This window comes from Odocoileus virginianus, chromosome 24, assembly GCF_023699985.2.
Source record: "Odocoileus virginianus isolate 20LAN1187 ecotype Illinois chromosome 24, Ovbor_1.2, whole genome shotgun sequence".
In the NCBI taxonomy this organism is placed as follows: Eukaryota; Metazoa; Chordata; class Mammalia; order Artiodactyla; family Cervidae; genus Odocoileus; species Odocoileus virginianus.
The window spans coordinates 51,146,718-51,163,505 of NC_069697.1; the positions used below are offsets into that span (position 1 = coordinate 51,146,718).

The window sequence follows — 16,788 nt, forward strand, 5'->3', positions numbered from 1 at the left end:
CCAACACCCGTCTTAATTAGCCACCTCCCACAGGAGGCCCTGGATGCTCATTAAGGCCTCACCATCCACCCGGCTGGGGAGCTGTGGCAGGGGCTGGCGGGCAGAGCTGACGGGCCAACGCTAGAGGGGGTGGGTGATGCAGGAGGTAGTGCTGACCCAGGCTGTGGGTTTGAAACTCACCAGCCAGGAAGTGAAGTCGACAGACAGACGGAAGGGCGGGCAGGGGAGGGGTGTTCTGAGGCTGAGCAGAGGGGCCTTCTGGGGTTTGGGAGCTGTGGAACCATGGGCTTCGGGGCCAGTGGTTGATCTTAGCCCAGCAAGACAGGTCTGGGCAACATGCATGCCCAGAGGCAGCTGGCCGTGGCTGCAGTCCGCGCAGAAGTCAGACGACATGAGGTGGCCAGGCAGGCCCTAAACCGCCTCAGGAAGCTGGCAGAGAGGGTGAGCGACCCTGAACTTCGGGACCGCATTCAAGCCTCGCTGGACAGCGTACGAGGTAAGAGAAGGATTTGCTCCCAACTTGGGTGTCTTGAGGACCAGCAGGGGCATATAAGGGCTTGCCGGGTCATCATTTCCCAATCAGCCACTTTCTGGTTCCCAAGATGGAGCTTGGACTTGGGGGAAGAATACATGTGGAAAGGATGGAAAAAGACAGAGGAGGTATCATTCTTCCTCTTTCCCCAACTCTGCTCCTCCTCCCAGGGGATCAAAATAAAGGTCACTGCTGAGCTGACCTTGGCAATGAGAAGTGGGTGAGCATGAGGAAGACAGGCCGTGACAGACCCATGGCAGACGTAGACCCTGCTGGGGGAGTCTGGGGCAGGAAGCAGTTTGGGACAGGAGGTTCCAGAACCGGATAATGTGGTCATTCCCAGGACCCACGAAGGATCAGTGACCTCTTGTTTTCCAGCTGTAGAGCGAACACACACACACACACATGCATACCAGAAATACACCATGCAGAGCATCTCAGGCTCCCAGACACCCGCTAACACTCACACAGCCTGCTCTGCGCAGCTGAAAGTGCAGAGAAGTCCCCAGGCCGCTCCTCGGTCCCCTTTCCTCCCCGTGCTCCCGTTCCTGTCTTCTCCCCCCACACACCTTCCGCTCTACCTCCTAGTGCCATTAGAGCAAGTGATGACAACACAGGGAGGAAGTGCTGCCATGGCAACACCATCCGCCACATCCTCCTGCCCACCCCAGCCTTCAGTCCTGTGGTGGGGCCCTGGCGGGAGTAGCTTCTCTCTATCCACAAGGCCCCACCACTAGGGAACTAGTGGAGCTGGAGGTCATCTCTGGTCCGGTGTCATTTAATTTGCCTCTGAAGCCGCAGAGAGCCAATAAAAGCTAGCTACTTTGCTCACTAAAGGTGTCTGGGTGAAGCATATCCTCCATTGTACCCTGGTTTCTTCCAGGCTCTCCACGCTTAGCTGCCTATCTGGGGGTTGCGGTGGGGGATGAGTGGGCAAGAGACTGTTCTTTCCATCAAGGATGATTCCTGCCAGACCCCTCTGATAGTAGAGGCCAGCATAAAGGAACTTTCGGTTCACTTGGGGAAGGAACAGTTTCATTCCTTTTTCATTGCCTTTCTTCCACTGGTACCCCCTCACCATCTCTCCCCCACCTTTTGCCAAGACTTACAGCTGATACCTTCCCCACAGCGGTCAGAAAAGGAGACCTAGGGGGAGTGGCCCCATGAGGCCTCCTAGGGAGGAACTGCAAGCTCCACCAGCTGCTTAAGGGAAAAAAAAGAGTGGGGGAGGAAAGAGTTTTAGTCCAGGTAGAGGAACACAGCTTATCTATGGAGAGGAGGGAGAGAGAAAGGGTGGAGGCTAAACTCTCTGAGAAAACCACTCTTCCTAAGTGATTTGTTCCGCTCCACTCTAAGAGACAGGATTCTGTTCCCATTGAACATAAAGGAAAACTGAGACAACCAAAGGAAGGAATATTAAGCCAGAAGTAACACATTTTCACCCTCTCTTTCAGAAAAGGCTGTTGAAGGGTCTTCCGTTCTGGGGATGGTGTCATCCTTTTGCTGGGGTTGGGAGGGGGGCGCTGGTGGGTGCTGACTGAGGACCGCGGAGGGACTGGGCACAAGTTTCAGGGAGAACAAAGGGCACCCAGCATCCTGGTACCGTCCCCCCCTCATCCCCTACCAGGCCCAGCATGCCGCTGGCTTCTGCCTCCAAGAGCCGCCCACGGCAGCACTTATTATAGTCTCCGCTGCGTCAGGAGGGTGGGACGCCAAATTAGGGGAACGCTGAGACTCCCCAAGTCCCAGGGAGGGGACTTCAAGGCTGAAAGGGAGGCCTCCCTCGACTGGTGCCTCACACCTGCCCGTCTCATCGTCTGTCTTCCATCCGCCTAGCCCTTTCAACCTTCTCCCTGGGCTGGAGGACAGTCAGCCTTTAACTCCAGGGTCCCTAAAGGGCTGGAGGACACCGAGCATTTTCCTTCTATCTCCTCTTTAACCTTCGGGGGAAAAGCCCCACCCCGGAAAACCTCAGGAGACTGAATGGGACTCAGAGGAGGCCTGGACCCTCTGCGGCAGCTGAGGGGGTCTGTATGTTGGGCTGCTAAACGCTCGGCCTGTGTGTAACCAGGTGTGAAGGTGGGGCCTCCATTGCCCGGCCGGTCCCCCCACCCACCATACGCACCGAGCCTCCTCTCTGCTTATCCCCGCTCTTTCTGAGGCGCTCTTGGAGCTACGGTTGCTATGGAGACCGGATGCATTTTGGTATGGGGGGTGGTGTCGATCTGCAGACGTCTTCTTTCTCCTTCCACCCCAAGCTGGAGCCTTGGGACTCACTTTTCCGTCGGGCTCTTCCACTCCGTAAATCTCTCTCCACTTGAGGCAGCCCCTCCTTCCACCCACCCTGCTAAGTTCCATGTTTGTCCCCATCCCCGGGGAACACTTTCCAAGTTCACTTTGGGACAGTTAGGCTCAAGTCATGGCCCAGTCAATGCACTGCGTGTGGAAGGTGGGGGTGGGCGACGGGGCTGGGTCGTGGGAAGAAGAACCCGTGCAAGTACCTGGGGAAAACAAGGGGTCCTGGGAAAGGGATTTCAAGGCTCCCCATTTTCCCACGTCAGCTTCCCCGCGATTGACAGTGAACCTGAATTTGCTCCGTTTTCGCCGGGGATTGCCCACCCATACAACGATTTTTACTCCCTAGCCTAAAGGCCACACCCAACGGTAGCCTCCCTAACCGAGGTGCGCTGGGGAGGGGGCTCGATGTTGGAGTAGGTGAGTCCAAGTTCCACGAAATCCAGCCCAGGATTTGGGAGGGAAATCCAGTCCTGGATTTTGCACCGCCTTCGCAGACAGCCGTGCTGGTGGAGAGAAGGTTGGGGGGGAGATTGGGTGGGGGGGCGGGGGGCCGCCTCCTCCTCACTGTGAGGGGAGCGCCCGGACACAGCGCGCATCCGGACCGAGCCGAGCCCCGCCGAGCCCCCCGGACCCTGCGCCCGGATCTCACTCCCCTCCTCTCCCGGACCCCAGACCTGTGGGTTCCCACACCCTCCGGCTTCCCTCCTTCCTCCCCCGCCGGCGCCTGTATCACCATGCCCAGCATCCTCCCCGCGCCCCTGCGAATCCCCCGCACGACCAGCCCCATTAGCTTCCCACCCTCCTAAAGACCCCCTCCCCGACCCCGTCCGCGGCCCCTGTCCCTCGAGTCCCCACTCCCCGCCCCTGCCTCCCCCGCACCGGGTCTTCTCCCTCAGCCCCGTGTTCCTCTTTTCTGCCCCGTTTTCCTCCCTCTCCCCGTTTGCCCCCACTACAGTCCTCCCCGCCCTCCCCCGCCCATCTCAGCGCCCCCACCCAGGCCGGGGTGCAGGGTCCGGCGCGCCTCCTTGGAGCAGCACCAAGGTCCCGGGGTTCCAAGGGGGTGGGGGCGCAGGGCGGGGAGCATGGGGAGGGGGCGCCCCGTGTGATGGGAGGGGGGCGCAAGCGAAGGCGGCGGCGGCGGCGGCGACAGCGGAGCCGGGCCGGGGGCTCAGCGGGGTCCGGGGGCTGGGGGCAGCGAGCAGGGCGGCCCCATGGCCGGGCCCCCCTGAGGCAGTCCGGGGGAGTCCCCTCCCCTCCCCAGCTCGGGGGTCTCGGGGCCCCATGAGCCGGGGCGCGGGCGCGCTTCAGCGCCGGACAACGACCTACCTCATCTCGCTGACCCTGGTCAAGCTCGAGTCGGTGCCTCCGCCGCCGCCTTCTCCGTCTGCGGCCGCAGCCGGCGCCCCTGGGACCAGAGGTACCGAGACCGCGGATCCCGGCAGCCCCCGAGGCGCTGACGAGCCGGGCAAGAAGCGGCACGAGCGGCTCTTCCACCGGCAGGATGCGCTGTGGATCAGCACGAGCAGCGCGGGCGCCGGGGGCGCCGAGCCCCTCGCCCTGTCCCCGGCTCCGGCCAGCCCGGCCCGCCCCGTCTCCCCCGCTCCCGGCCGCCGCCTCTCCCTCTGGGCCGCCCCTCCCGGACCCCCGCTCTCCGGGGGGCTGAGTCCAGACCCCAAGCCCGGGGGCGCCCCCACCTCCTCCCGGCGCCCCCTGCTCAGCAGCCCGAGCTGGGGGGGCCCGGAACCCGAAGGCCGGGCGGGCGTCGGCGTCCCCGGCTCGTCCTCCCCGCACCCCGGCACCGGCAGCCGGAGGCTCAAGGTGGCGCCTCCTCCGCCGGCTCCCAAGCCTTGCAAGACCGTGACCACGAGTGGCGCCAAAGCCGGCGGGGGCAAGGGCGCCGGTAGCCGCCTGTCATGGCCCGAAAGCGAGGGCAAGCCCAGGGTCAAGGGGTCAAAGAGCAGCGCCGGGACTGGAGTTTCTGCCGCCGCCGGCGCCCCCGGGGGAGGGGGAGCGGCCGCCACGACCTCTGGTGGGGTCGGGGCTGGGCCCGGAGTCCGAGGGAAGCTGTCCCCTCGGAAAGGCAAGAGTAAGACCTTGGACAACAGTGACTTGCACCCGGGACCGCCCGCCGGCTCTCCTCCGCTAACCGTCCCAGCCACCCTGGCTCCCGCCTCTGCCGTCTCCGCCGCCTCCGCGCTGCCCACCGGGCCTGCAACTCCAGTCACTCTGGAGGCTCCGGCTCCCGGGCTGAAACGGGGCCGGGAGGGGGGCCGAGCATCCACTCGGGACCGCAAGATGCTCAAGTTTATCAGCGGCATCTTTACCAAGAGCACAGGAGGGCCTCCCGGCCCCGGGCCCCCTCCCGGCCCCCCGGGCCTGTCTTCCGGCTGCGGGTCTAGGGAGCTGCTGGGTGCGGAGCTCCGCGCCTCCCCCAGTGAGTAGGCCCAGGGCCTGAGGACAGGGAGGGGAGGACACCTGGAATGCTCAGCTCGGGGTGGAGGAGTGGTGTGCAGGGCTGACGGAGAGCAGCTTCTTGGGTGGACGGATGAACCGGGTTCATTTCTCTGCCAAGAACTGGGGCAAAAAGGATAAGAGGTCCTAGAAGCGGGGTGAGTAGGCATTGTGGAGACGAGGATGTCAGAGGGACTCAGAAAGCCTCAGAGCTTTCTGGGATAAATAATGCCCTTGGTCAGCGTGGTTGTAGGAAATTGCTCCTAGAGAGGCCCCAGACTCCACTCCCAGCTTCAGCTGTCCTCTGGGAGCATGGAAACGGCTTGGCTTTGCCCAGAGGGTTACTGAGGGAGAAAGGGGTGGGGAAGCCTCAGTTTCTCCTGGGCACTTGGGGTGGGTGGCAGCAGAGTGACCTTGCAGACAGTCCTCGCCCGGGACAGGTCTTTTGCTGGGCTGAGAGCAGGCTGGTGAGGCCTCTAGCAGGAAGGGACAGGGTTCTTTCCATGCAGGGAAGGCGAATTGGGCAGTACGGGAGTGCGCGGGGGCCGGAACGTGCTGAACACTTGCGTGTGAAGTGAGGGGTTGGATAGGTAGCCTCACTCCCCGCCACCGCCCACCCCAGCCCCAGAGTGCATTGAAATTCCTGGGGGGCCTGACCGGGAGTGACTCGGTGGGGTGGAACTGCTGCAAAGGCAATCCTTACCCCTGGAGACTTGGGAGGGGGTACGGAGAAAGGACTGGTTTTTTTTGCGGGGGCGGGGGGGGGGGCGGCTGTCTTTATTTATTTTCTGGAAGAGAGAGGCGAGGGCGTCTCGGTTCAGCTCACACTCCCGGGAGAGGTGGCCAGTCCGGGAGCGCAGGCGGCCCCCGGGGTTTGGCTCTGGAGCGGGTGGGAGCAGATGGCTCCGGATCCCAGAGTTCCCGCCGCAGCTGCGGCGCCCCGGGAACGTCCGGCTAGTGTCAGGCGCGGGGGCTGGACCCGGCGGGCGGAAGGAGCATCTTTTCCTCTCCCGCCCCCCGCCCTATCCCTCCCCAGGCCGGTGGCTTCTCTCGGCCTGGGAGTGGAGCCCGGTTCCCCATCATTCTTCTGGAGGGTGCCGGTGAGGAGGGTATGGGGGGGTGGGTATAGAAAAATCCAAGCTCCATTCCTTGGGCTGTGGGGAGGGGTCAGGGCCACAGTGCCGTTGACCTTGAAAAGGGGGAATGATATCTTCACTTCAGGTTCTGTCCTATGAAAGGGAGATTGAGGCGGACCCACTCCCTCCTATGTCCCAGTCCCTTTTTCTGGGGATTTACCCTGGGTATCAGTCAGTTTGGTAAGCAGGACACCTTATCGCCTTCTAGAGGGAAGACCCCGTCACTGACAGAGCCTTGGTCCCCCAGTCTGGGGCAGGGACTCACGTTTGGGGATGTGTTTTAAGGGAGATGCCCGCTGAAGTATTTTTGTCTTGCTGGCTCTGTTGCTAAGCAACCACTGAGCGGCAGCAACAGCTGTGGGGAGAGAGACTAGGATGGGAGGACTGGGGACCACTCTCAACTCAGCTTTTCCACACAGCTCTCCAGCCCAGGCAGGGCAACTACAAAAGGAGGAGGGGTGACTGAGGGTTGGGAGCCCTCCTTGGCCTGGAGCATCCCTCCTAAGACTCCTCTTCTGTTACAGAAGCTGTGGTCAACAGCCAGGAGTGGACTTTGAGCCGCTCCATTCCTGAACTGCGCCTGGTAGGTAACCCAGTCTCCTTGTCTGTATGAAGGTTGATCTCCCTGCCACTGGCACTCTCAGCTCTCACCTTCACTTCTCCCCTCCCCTCCCTCTATGACAATGGGGAATAGTTTTCCAGTTCTCCTGAGATTCTAGCTTCATAGCACCTTTTCAGGGCTTGACACATCCTCATAACTACTTCTTCTATAGTTTCCCTTCTTCCTGCTGGTCCATGGTCCTCTTCCAGGTTTCTCCTCATTTCTGACTTCTCCTCTTCAGCCCTTCAGGTTCTGTTGCCTAGAATTGGGTACAAATTTCCAACTAGTGCCTAGAGCTGTGACATGTCCCTCACCAGACATGCATCTGATATGTTTCCTAAACAACAGAACACCAAAAAAAAAAAAAAAAAAGGCACTGAATTGACATTCTTCAGCTTGTGGTCATTTCTTACAACACTCGTGGCCTGATCCTCGCAAATGCCCTCCTGACTGATGTCATCCAGGCCCTGTAGAACCCTGCTTGGAAGACTTAACACTGCCAGTCCCTTTGAGTTCTCTGGAATGTTCAGACTCAGTCATCCTGCCTCTTCTTAATTCCTTCCATCTCTGCTCTACAACCTTTCCTCAGGGTGTGCTGGGCGATGCCCGGAGTGGGAAGTCATCGCTTATTCACCGATTCCTGACTGGTTCATACCAGGTGCTGGAGAAGACAGAGAGTGAGTTTTCAGGAGCCGCAGGAAGCCAAGGTTGGGGTCAGGGCTCTGGGCGGTGTGATTCATGACTGCAGGTATGGTGACCAGGGGGAACGATGCAGCCACGACAGCTAAAATACAAGGAGCGTGGGGAGGTTTGGTGACCTGTGACCTCTGACCTCCTATCACTCCCAACTCTTCTGGACAGGTGAGCAGCACAAGAAAGAAATGTTGGTGGATGGACAGACTCATCTGGTATTAATCCGAGAGGAAGCTGGAGCGCCTGATGCCAAGGTGAGGGATGAGATGATGGGGCAGGCAGGTGGGCTGGGGTCAGCACTGGCCAAAGGAGAGGCCTCTGGTTTCCCAGGTCTCCTTGGGAATAACATCCAGAGGAGTGGACCTGTCTGACCATCCATTTGCTCCCTCACCCTCCGCAAGTTCTCAGGCTGGGCAGATGCTGTGATTTTCGTCTTCAGCCTGGAGGATGAGAACAGTTTCCAGGCCGTGAGCCGTCTTCATGGGCAGCTGAGCTCCCTTCGGGGTGAGGGACGAGGAGGCCTTGCCCTGGCACTGGTGGGGACACAAGGTAAGGGGGTGCTGGGGAAGCACTGCTTTCAGGGGAGTTGTGACTGGGTATCATCCAACGCAATGAGAGCTTGACAAGGTGTGTGGACAGGGCCACTTCCCAGTGGCCTCCTCAGTAACCCTCTGGAAGGAGCTTGGTCTCTAAGTAAGAGTCGTTAAACCGAACACAAACTCCCCAGGGTCTGAGAGAGAAAAGAGAGCCCCCCCCCCAGGAAGGGCAGCTGCAGTGGCCACCGCCTTCCTCTGAGGTGTCACCTGCTGGGTGTTCCCACACTGTTGTTTCCTGATGCCACCACCAGGCCCTCTTCCCCAGCAGAGCCAGGAAAAGCTTCTCCAGGACCCACCTGTACGAAGCTGGCAGGTCTTTCCTTCTGGACGCCTGTCCCGCAGGTGGCTGCTTCCACCTGTGGCTTGCCTCCTGGCTTCCTGCTGCAGATGAGCAGCCCACCCATTACCACGGACGTTCAGCCTCATCCCGGTTCGCATGCTGCCAGGTGTCCCCCCATTCAGCTCAGGACTCATTGAATTCGCAGGGCAGGGGGAGTGCCCTCAGGAGTCTCAGCCACGTCAGACCTCATCAGGACGTTCCAGTCAGCTCTGGAGTATTCTCTGAAGACTCGCACACCGAGCTCACCCAGCCTACTCGTGATGCAGCTGGGCCCAACATTCAGAAAAGGCCACACGCTCCCATCGCACCCGGTCATAGGAGGGATATCGTCTCATACCCTGTCCCTAGTGGCCGCAGACTAGGGCGAGAGCCCAGAAGAAAGGAAAGCAGCAGAGTGGGCATGCGACCCCTCATCCACCACTCCTCTCTCGTCCCCTCAGACAGGATCAGCGCTTCCTCCCCCCGCGTGGTGGGCGACGCTCGAGCCAGGGCTCTGTGTGCTGATATGAAGCGCTGCAGCTACTATGAGACTTGTGCAACCTATGGGCTCAATGTGGATCGGGTCTTCCAGGAGGGTGAGCCTGGCCATCCCCTGCATGTGTTGGGGAGCGGGGGACTTGCAGCTTCCTCAAGGTCCCACCTCCAGGCCAGTCTGTGAGTGACAGGAAATTAGCCTGCGTGGGAGGGAGGAGGGACCAAGGGGGTCAGTGAAGGTTTGCTTAATAACCACAGGTCCTTCTGGGCAGGAGGAGCTGGCAAGGCCACAGGTGGTATGAAGGCCATAGTGACAAGGAAGTCGGAGCCTGTTATCTCCTGGGCATTTCTCAAAGTTGGGCACGAAAGGGTGGTCTTGGATATCTGCCCTGCTGATGCCTTCTTCCCCTCCCCTCCCCCAGTGGCCCAGAAAGTGGTGACCTTGCGAAAGCAGCAGCAGCTTCTGGCTGCCTGCAAGTCCCTCCCCAGCTCCCCAAGCCACTCAGCAGCTTCCACTCCTGTAGCTGGGCAGGTGAGTCAGGGTTTCAGGGTCCAAAGAAGGGCTGGTGGGAATTAGAGGAGGGGCTGGCGACCCAAGGAAAGGAACAGAGAACCCAAGGGAGTTGTGGGGGTGAGGGCAGATGGAAATGGCAGCGACAGTTTGTAGAAAATGCATTGGACTGGAAATCAACCAGGTTTGAAACACCATTTGCAGTGTCCTTGAGCAACTCACCTAAACATCCCAAGGTTGTCAGGAAAATTGTATGGCATAATACTTGTGAAGTCAACCTTTGCAAAATCTAAAGCACTGTGACAAAGCTAGTGAGGAGTTTTCTTATTAATGGTAATACAAATGGTGATGAGATGAGGGAATATCTCAAATTCCTCATCACTCAATGTAACTGTAACCCGGTGGGCTGGGGGCTCCTCGGCGGTTCTGAGCCCTCCATTTGCCTGCAGGCTGGTAATGGGGGCCACACTAGCGACTACTCTTCCTCTCTCCCGTCCTCACCCAATGTCGGTCACCGGGAGCTCCGGGCTGAGGCAGCTGCCGTGGCCGGATTGAGCACCCCAGGGTCCCTGCACCGGGCAGCCAAGCGTAGGACCAGCCTTTTTGCGGTATTGGACATTGTAACCCCCATCCGCCTGTCCCCTGTTACCTGCCTATCTTTCCTGGTCCCTAAATCTGTTGGCCCTTCATCTGTCTCCCATGTCCTTCCATAAGCATATCCATCCTCTAATTGATGCCAATAACCGTTCCAGAATCGTCGGGGCAGTGACTCTGAGAAACGGAGCTTGGACAGTCGGGGAGAGACAACGGGAAGTGGGCGAGCCATCCCCATCAAACAGGTGGGTGGTCCAGGGACTGGGTCGGGCTGGGGGGAGATGGGCTTCACTGGGTTTTCTCCCACATGTCTCTTTCCATTCTTCAGAGCTTCCTCCTAAAGCGAAGTGGCAACTCCTTGAACAAAGAATGGAAGAAAAAATATGTGACCCTGTCCAGTAATGGCTTCCTACTCTACCACCCCAGCATTAATGTGAGTGCCGGAGGCTGGCTGGGACCCAGTGGCTGGCCTCGGGTGCACGTTTAGCTCTTCCAGTCTGTGCCTCTAGCAGATATCAACGCTGGTTCTGGGGAGTGCTAGTCCTCTTCTTTTTACTTGAGCAAAACATCTGTTAGGCAGCGGCCATGTGCCCGTGTTGCAGATGGAAATGTAAACCCATCTCCCGAGGACTTGCAGTCTAGTGCGAGCAGATGGAGAAGGGACCTCTGTCTGGCCTGCCACTCAGGGATGCTTTCTGGGGGACACTGCTGGGCCCAGTCTGTTGGGCTCATCCCAACCCAGTCATCTCCCAGAGCCCTCTCTCCAGTCCCTCTCTGCCCGTAATATTGGCTGCCTCCCAGCACCGCTGAGGACCCCAACATTCCCTTCACTCTCGACCCCCTATACTCCCGTAGGATTACATCCACAGTACCCACGGCAAGGAGATGGACTTACTACGAACAACAGTCAAAGTCCCTGGCAAGCGGCCCCCACGGGCCATCTCTGCTTTTGGCCCCTCAGCCAGCATCAACGGGCTGGTCAAGGACATGAGCACGGTCCAGATGGGGGAAGGTCCCGGTGAGTGGGGCTGCTGACAGGGGCAGGAGAGGGGCCAGGGCTCGCAAACAGAGGAGGAGGAAGGAAGAGGGGACTGGGGCTGGTTAAACGGGAAGGGGGGCAATGACCAGGGATCACGGAAGGAATCACTCAAGAGACTGGGTGACTCACTGATGATTTATTTTCTTCCCCATCTGACATCTGACAGAAGCCACCACTCCTGCCCCGAGCCCCAGCCCCAGCCCCAGCTCCCTGCAGCCACCTCCAGACCAGACATCCAAGCACCTGCTGAAGCCAGACCGGAACCTGGCCCGAGCCCTCAGCACCGGTCAGTAAGGAATCACCCTCCACTTACTGTGTTCCAGGTCCAGAAGGGATGCAGTGGGAAGTAAAACGGGTGGGAGCTTGGAGGCTGGACTCAGTGAATAAGTGGACACCCCAAGCAGTGAGTGGGCACCCAGCGCCAAGCTCAGTCATACCATGTTTAGCATAATGGCTAAGACAAGTGGGTTCTAGAGCTAAGCTGCCTGAACTTGAACTTGAATCCTGGCTTGCCACTTGGGCAGGTTACTTGACCTCTCCACATCTCAGTTTCCTCATCTGTAAAATGGAGATAATAGTTTCTACCTCAGAGGGTTGCTTTGAGGCTTAAACTGAGAACATTGTCCAGCACATAGCCAGCCATCAACGTTTGGAATGTTTGGAAATATGTATTTTTTAAACAAATAGCAAGTAACATTGTAACAAGTGGTCCTCACAACAACCTTGTTGGGTCAAGATTATTATCCCCATTTTAGGGATGAAGAAACTGAGACTCAGAAGATTAAGTGACTTGCTCAAGGTCTCAAGGCCAGTAAGTGGCAGAGTCAGGATCTGAGTACAGGTCTGACTCTAAACCACTCATCTGCCCTCCTCCCCAGGATTGATCAAGGGGGACCTCCTAGAGGAGGGATGGCTGAGGAGGGGGACCCTAAAATGCCAAATGTAGTTCAGGGGAGACAGGCTATGGAGAAATCAGGGAATCTGTGGAGGCGGCAGCTGAGGCAGCTGTGTTCCCCTCCCCAAGACTGTACCCCATCTGGAGACCTGAGCCCCCTGAGTCGGGAACCCCCTCCTTCTCCCATGGTGAAGAAGCAGAGGAGGAAAAAGTTGACGACACCATCTAAAACTGAAGGCTCGGCTGGGCAGGCTGAAGGTGAGGCCTTGGGGGGCAGTTTCACTCTCACCCTGACCTCACCCCCAAACTCCAGGTCACCCCTGCAGGAGGGGGAAAGGTGCCTGAGCGGAGTGCTTGACCATCATCACCACTCTGTACATTATTTAGTGAAAAATGGATGGATGCCCCTCGGCCCCTGGCTTCCTTCCGTTCCCCAGCCAATGCCTTTTATGGCAACAGGCCCCAGCCCCTGTTCTCAGCGACCCCTGAAAGTCTGTGGCTCCTGCTCCCTCTCCTAATGACCCTCTAGTTCCTGTTCCGGACCCAGCTCTGCTTAACACCGCAGCCCCTGTGCCCAGAAGGCCCCCTTCTCCCCCAGGACTCGGCCCCTGACTTCAGTGTCCTCCAGTGAGTCCTGAGCTCCTGGGGCCTGCCCACCCAGCTCCTGTTCCCAATAACTTTCTGTGATTGCCAAGCCCCCACAACAGCCTTTGACTACAGTGATTTCCATTCCTGCCTCCCTGTGACTTCCCACAGACCCGTGAGACTCCTCCTGAACCCCAGGGACCCCTCACCCCTGGCCTCTGAACTCCTGTCCCCCTTCCCCATGTCCCCTCAGATCCTGGCTCATCCCTTCCCCTCCCAGAGACCCGGCTCCCCGTTGGCCATGACCCCCGGTCCCTACCGCCCCTGCTCTCTGCCGGGTGCTCAGACCCAGGTTCCAGATCTGCCTCCTCTCATGGCTCTTGGCTTCCGCTCTTCTCTGCTCGGGGGCCACTGACTTTGGTTCTGCTTTCTCTCCCCATCTCTGTCCTGCTTTCTGTCTGTCACTCTCTCTCTCCATCTCTCCATCTGCCTCTCTTTTTCTCCTTTCTTGGTCTCTTTCTCTGTTCTGCTCTCCATTCTGTCTCTATCTCCTTTGCTTCGGGAAACCAGCCAAGCGCAAAATGTGGAAACTAAAATCCTTTGGTAGTTTAAGAAATATTTATAAAGCAGGTAACAAGTGGGGAGCTGGGTGGGGCGCTGAGCTGGGGTGCAGAGGGGTGGGGGTGCCCCTGCCTTCCCCTGCATGCGCTCGGGCTTCCTGCTCTCCCGCCCCCTCTGCTTCCCCAACCACTCTGCTCCACTCCCAGGGGCTTGGGATGGATCTCTGGGAGGAGTGGTTTGGGCCAGGCAGCTCCTGTTTGAATTCTGTCCCTAATGACCCCATCCCATCCCCCCACCTAGAGGAAAACTTCGAGTTCCTGATCGTGTCCAGCACTGGTCAGACGTGGCACTTCGAGGCAGCCAGTTTTGAGGAGCGGGACGCCTGGGTTCAAGCCATCGAAAGTCAGATCCTCGCCAGTCTCCAATGCTGTGAGAGCAGCAAGGTCAAGGTAAAGGGTCGGGTGTTGGGCGGAGAGCAGAGGTGAGTGTCTGAGGCGTCCGGAGAAGGGCTCAGAGGGAGAGTCTGACTAATTCCAACCCTGTCTGCAGCTGCGCACAGACAGCCAAAGCGAAGCCGTGGCCATCCAGGCGATCCGGAATGCCAAGGGGAACTCAATCTGCGTGGACTGCGGGGCCCCCAGTGAGCACAAAGGGGGCGGTGCAGAGACTGGGAGGGAGTGCGGTTCGCGGGGACTGATGAATGCTGCCGGGTGGCCCGTCTCCAGCTGCTCGGCCAGGGAGCTGACCCCTGCATTCCGTCCCCAGACCCCACGTGGGCCAGCTTGAACCTGGGCGCACTCATCTGCATCGAGTGTTCTGGCATTCACCGGAACCTGGGCACACACCTGTCCCGCGTTCGTTCGCTCGACTTGGACGACTGGCCGCGGGAGCTGACCCTGGTGCTGACAGCCATTGGCAACGACATGGCCAACCGCGTGTGGGAGAGTGACACGCGGGGCCGCGCCAAACCCACGCGGGACTCTTCGCGGTGCGCGCGCAGGAGAGGGGTGGGGGCGGCTTAGCGTGTGCAGCTCCCAGGAGGGTCCCCTGGGCAGGAAGCCGAGGTCTTGGGGCGGGAGGTCCCTAGAGCCTTTCCTGTTGATCTCCGGTCCTGCAGGGAGGAGCGGGAGTCATGGATTCGCGCCAAGTACGAACAGCTGCTGTTCCTGGCGCCGCTGGGCACTTCCGAGGAACCGCTGGGCCGCCAGCTGTGGGCCGCGGTGCAGGCCCAGGACGTGGCCGCCGTTCTCCTGCTTCTGGCCCACGCGCGACACGGGCCACTCGACACCAGCGTAGAGGACCCGCAGCTTCGCTCCCCACTTCACCTGGCGGCCGAGCTCTCCCACGTCGTCATCACGCAGCTGCTGCTGTGGGTAGGTAAACCGGGGCTGGTAGACGGGCCTTCGAGGGCTCCGTCTGGGAAACAGGCAGGCGCGCAGTGGGCGCGGCCAGATCCCCAAACGCACCCCGTGCGAGTGGGCCTGGCGACCCGGGGGAGCCGGCGGGAGGGGATTGGCCCCGGAGACGCACCGTAACGCGGCCGTCTCCGCCCTCTCTAGTACGGCGCCGACGTGTCCGCCCGCGACGCGCAGGGCCGCACCGCGCTCTTCTACGCCCGCCAGGCCGGGAGCCAGCTGTGCGCCGACATCCTTCTCCAGCACGGTTGCCCGTGCGAGGGCGGCAGCGCGGCCACCACCCCCAGCGCGGCCACCACCCCCAGCATCACCGCCACGCCCAGCCCCCGCCGCAGGAGCAGCGCCGCCAGCGTGGGCCGAGCCGACGCCCCAGTCGCGCTGGTATAGTTGCGCCGCCGAAGAGACACCCCCACCACCCCACGGGCCGGGCACCTCCACACCGGGTGACCGCTGGACAGATGCACCCACTCACCTCTCCGATCCGCACCTCGTTCCCGCGGGAGCACTTCTTCCCCCACCCCATCCCCGCAAGAGGGCACAGCCCCCGCGCCTCCCGGAAGACACAAACTCACTTCCCTCTCCCCAGCGAGGCATGGAGACCCCAGCTTGACACGCACCCTCGCCACCGTTTCCACACTCGGATTGCTCTGGGTCTACCCGCTGGGTGTTTGCTGGAGGGACTCCCCCGCCGAGGTCCCTGCTCCTGGCCGTTTGGATGTGCCCGCTCGCGCCCCCTAGGGGTGGGGGAAAGGACTAAGTCCTGCCTGTGTTGGACTGTCCCACGGCGGGAGCATTTACCCAGGCTGGCTCCTGGGGCGACGCCACGCCACACGGAGGGGTTAGTGCGTGGGAAGGCTAGCCCTGGGACTTGGGGCCAATAAGGGGGACCCTACCCCTTCCATGCTAATCTCACTGCCCAGGGAAGGGGGGAGGGCAGCGAGGGGCAGGACCCCTGCTGCCCATGGGGGTAGGGGGTCCCCAACCCTTTCCGTGAAAGGGACCAAGAGGAGTGGAAATCAGGACGTTCCCCCCACATCCACCCATGGATGGAAGCTAAAGGGTCGGGGGAGCCAAAAACCTGGGTCCCTCCTCACTACTATCTTGGGAGGGAGAAGGGACGGAGCAAGAGGCTAAGGGGGACTGGGGAGGGGCCTTGTAATTTATTGCTTTGTTCCCCAACCAAGGGGCGGGGCGGGCAGGGTTTGGGGAGGGCGGTTCAGGGTAGGGGAAGCCAGGGGTGGGCAGAGGGTGGGGCGGGGTGGGGGTGCTCTCGGGTTGTGAGTGTCTGTGACCGTGACTGCGTCCCTGTGACTGTGCAGCGCCCGTGGTGATCTGGGGTAGGGGGCACCCCTACAATGGGACCCCTCCCCCACTATTCTTCCTGTCCAGCCCCTCCCTCCCACTGGAGCAGCTCCAGACCCATCCCTCAACCCCATGATCCCTCCCAGCCAGGGTCAAGATGGTGTGAGGTGGCTGGGAGGGTTTCCAGACCCCCCCCCCCCCCCCCTCCCCCGCCGTCCCATCCCCAGAAAGGGGGTGGTGGGGTGAATTTACCTGGCCCAGCCCCGCCTCCCTCAATCAACCCAGCCCTTGGGCCGTCTGTGTCAGTGGTTTCCGGTTTTTTTTTTTTTTTTTCTCCTGGCTAAAATATTTTGCAGAGGACCAGGTAATTGGGGAGAGAAGAGGGGCGGGGGCAGCAGGGGATACTACCCCCTCATCTCCTCCAAGGCAAGTGGTGTGAATCTTCATCAACAGCAATTAAAGAGGAAGTGATTTTGTCTAGGGGGTGAGCTGCTGGTCTGTTCTTGAAGAGCTGGGTCAGAGAATGGCCTTGATCAGGCTGGGGAACTGGAGGTGGGAGAGGGCTAGGGAGGGTGCTTCCTGCTGGGGCTGGTGGCAGAGTATCCAGGGGCAGGAGGTGGTAGGTCAGGTACTCCATCATGAGCAACAGCCCCTGGGGTGGAAGGAGACAGGCAAGTCAGAGCAACACTGGGGACCCAGGGAGTAGAGAAGTCACTAACTCCCAAGATGACTCCTGTTCCGGGCGGGAGTTGGGGTGTGACGTTT

The 16,788-nt window shown here is 60.2% G+C and overlaps 1 protein-coding gene across 4 annotated transcripts; it reads left to right on the forward strand.

Annotated features, from left to right (window-relative positions):
- Nucleotides 1–253: 253 nt before the first annotated feature.
- On the forward strand, nt 254–16,503 carry AGAP2 (ArfGAP with GTPase domain, ankyrin repeat and PH domain 2). 4 transcript variants are annotated; one of them, XM_070454693.1, is made up of 19 exons: nt 255–496; nt 6,942–7,000; nt 7,608–7,695; nt 7,880–7,965; nt 8,113–8,260; nt 9,088–9,222; nt 9,544–9,653; nt 10,082–10,240; nt 10,385–10,471; nt 10,555–10,659; nt 11,082–11,244; nt 11,432–11,551; nt 12,290–12,418; nt 13,316–13,375; nt 13,607–13,755; nt 13,856–13,946; nt 14,072–14,294; nt 14,424–14,679; nt 14,866–16,503. In XM_070454693.1, exons 1-19 carry the CDS (start codon nt 337–339, stop codon nt 15,106–15,108), a joined length of 2,571 nt encoding a protein of 856 aa, XP_070310794.1. In that variant the 5' UTR covers nt 255–336; the 3' UTR covers nt 15,109–16,503. The 4 variants fall into 4 exon arrangements, with proteins under 4 accessions (XP_020734060.1, XP_070310794.1, XP_020734059.2 ...); XM_020878400.2 differs by lacking the exon at nt 255–496 and adding an exon at nt 3,341–5,264; XM_020878401.2 differs by lacking the exon at nt 13,316–13,375 and having other exon boundaries at nt 254–496.
- The last annotated feature ends 285 nt before the right edge of the window (nt 16,504–16,788 follow it).

Excerpts from the sequence above, each read along its gene's own strand:
- AGAP2 (XM_020878400.2), top strand. The coding sequence starts at position 4,112 with ATGAGCCGGGGCGCGGGCGCGCTTCAGCGCCGGACAACGACCTACCTC. Across the intron at positions 13,756-13,855 it reads GTGAGAGCAGCAAGGTCAAG|CTGCGCACAGACAGCCAAAG; the intron begins GTAAAGGGTCGG and ends CCCTGTCTGCAG. Across the intron at positions 13,947-14,071 it reads CGTGGACTGCGGGGCCCCCA|ACCCCACGTGGGCCAGCTTG; the intron begins GTGAGCACAAAG and ends TTCCGTCCCCAG.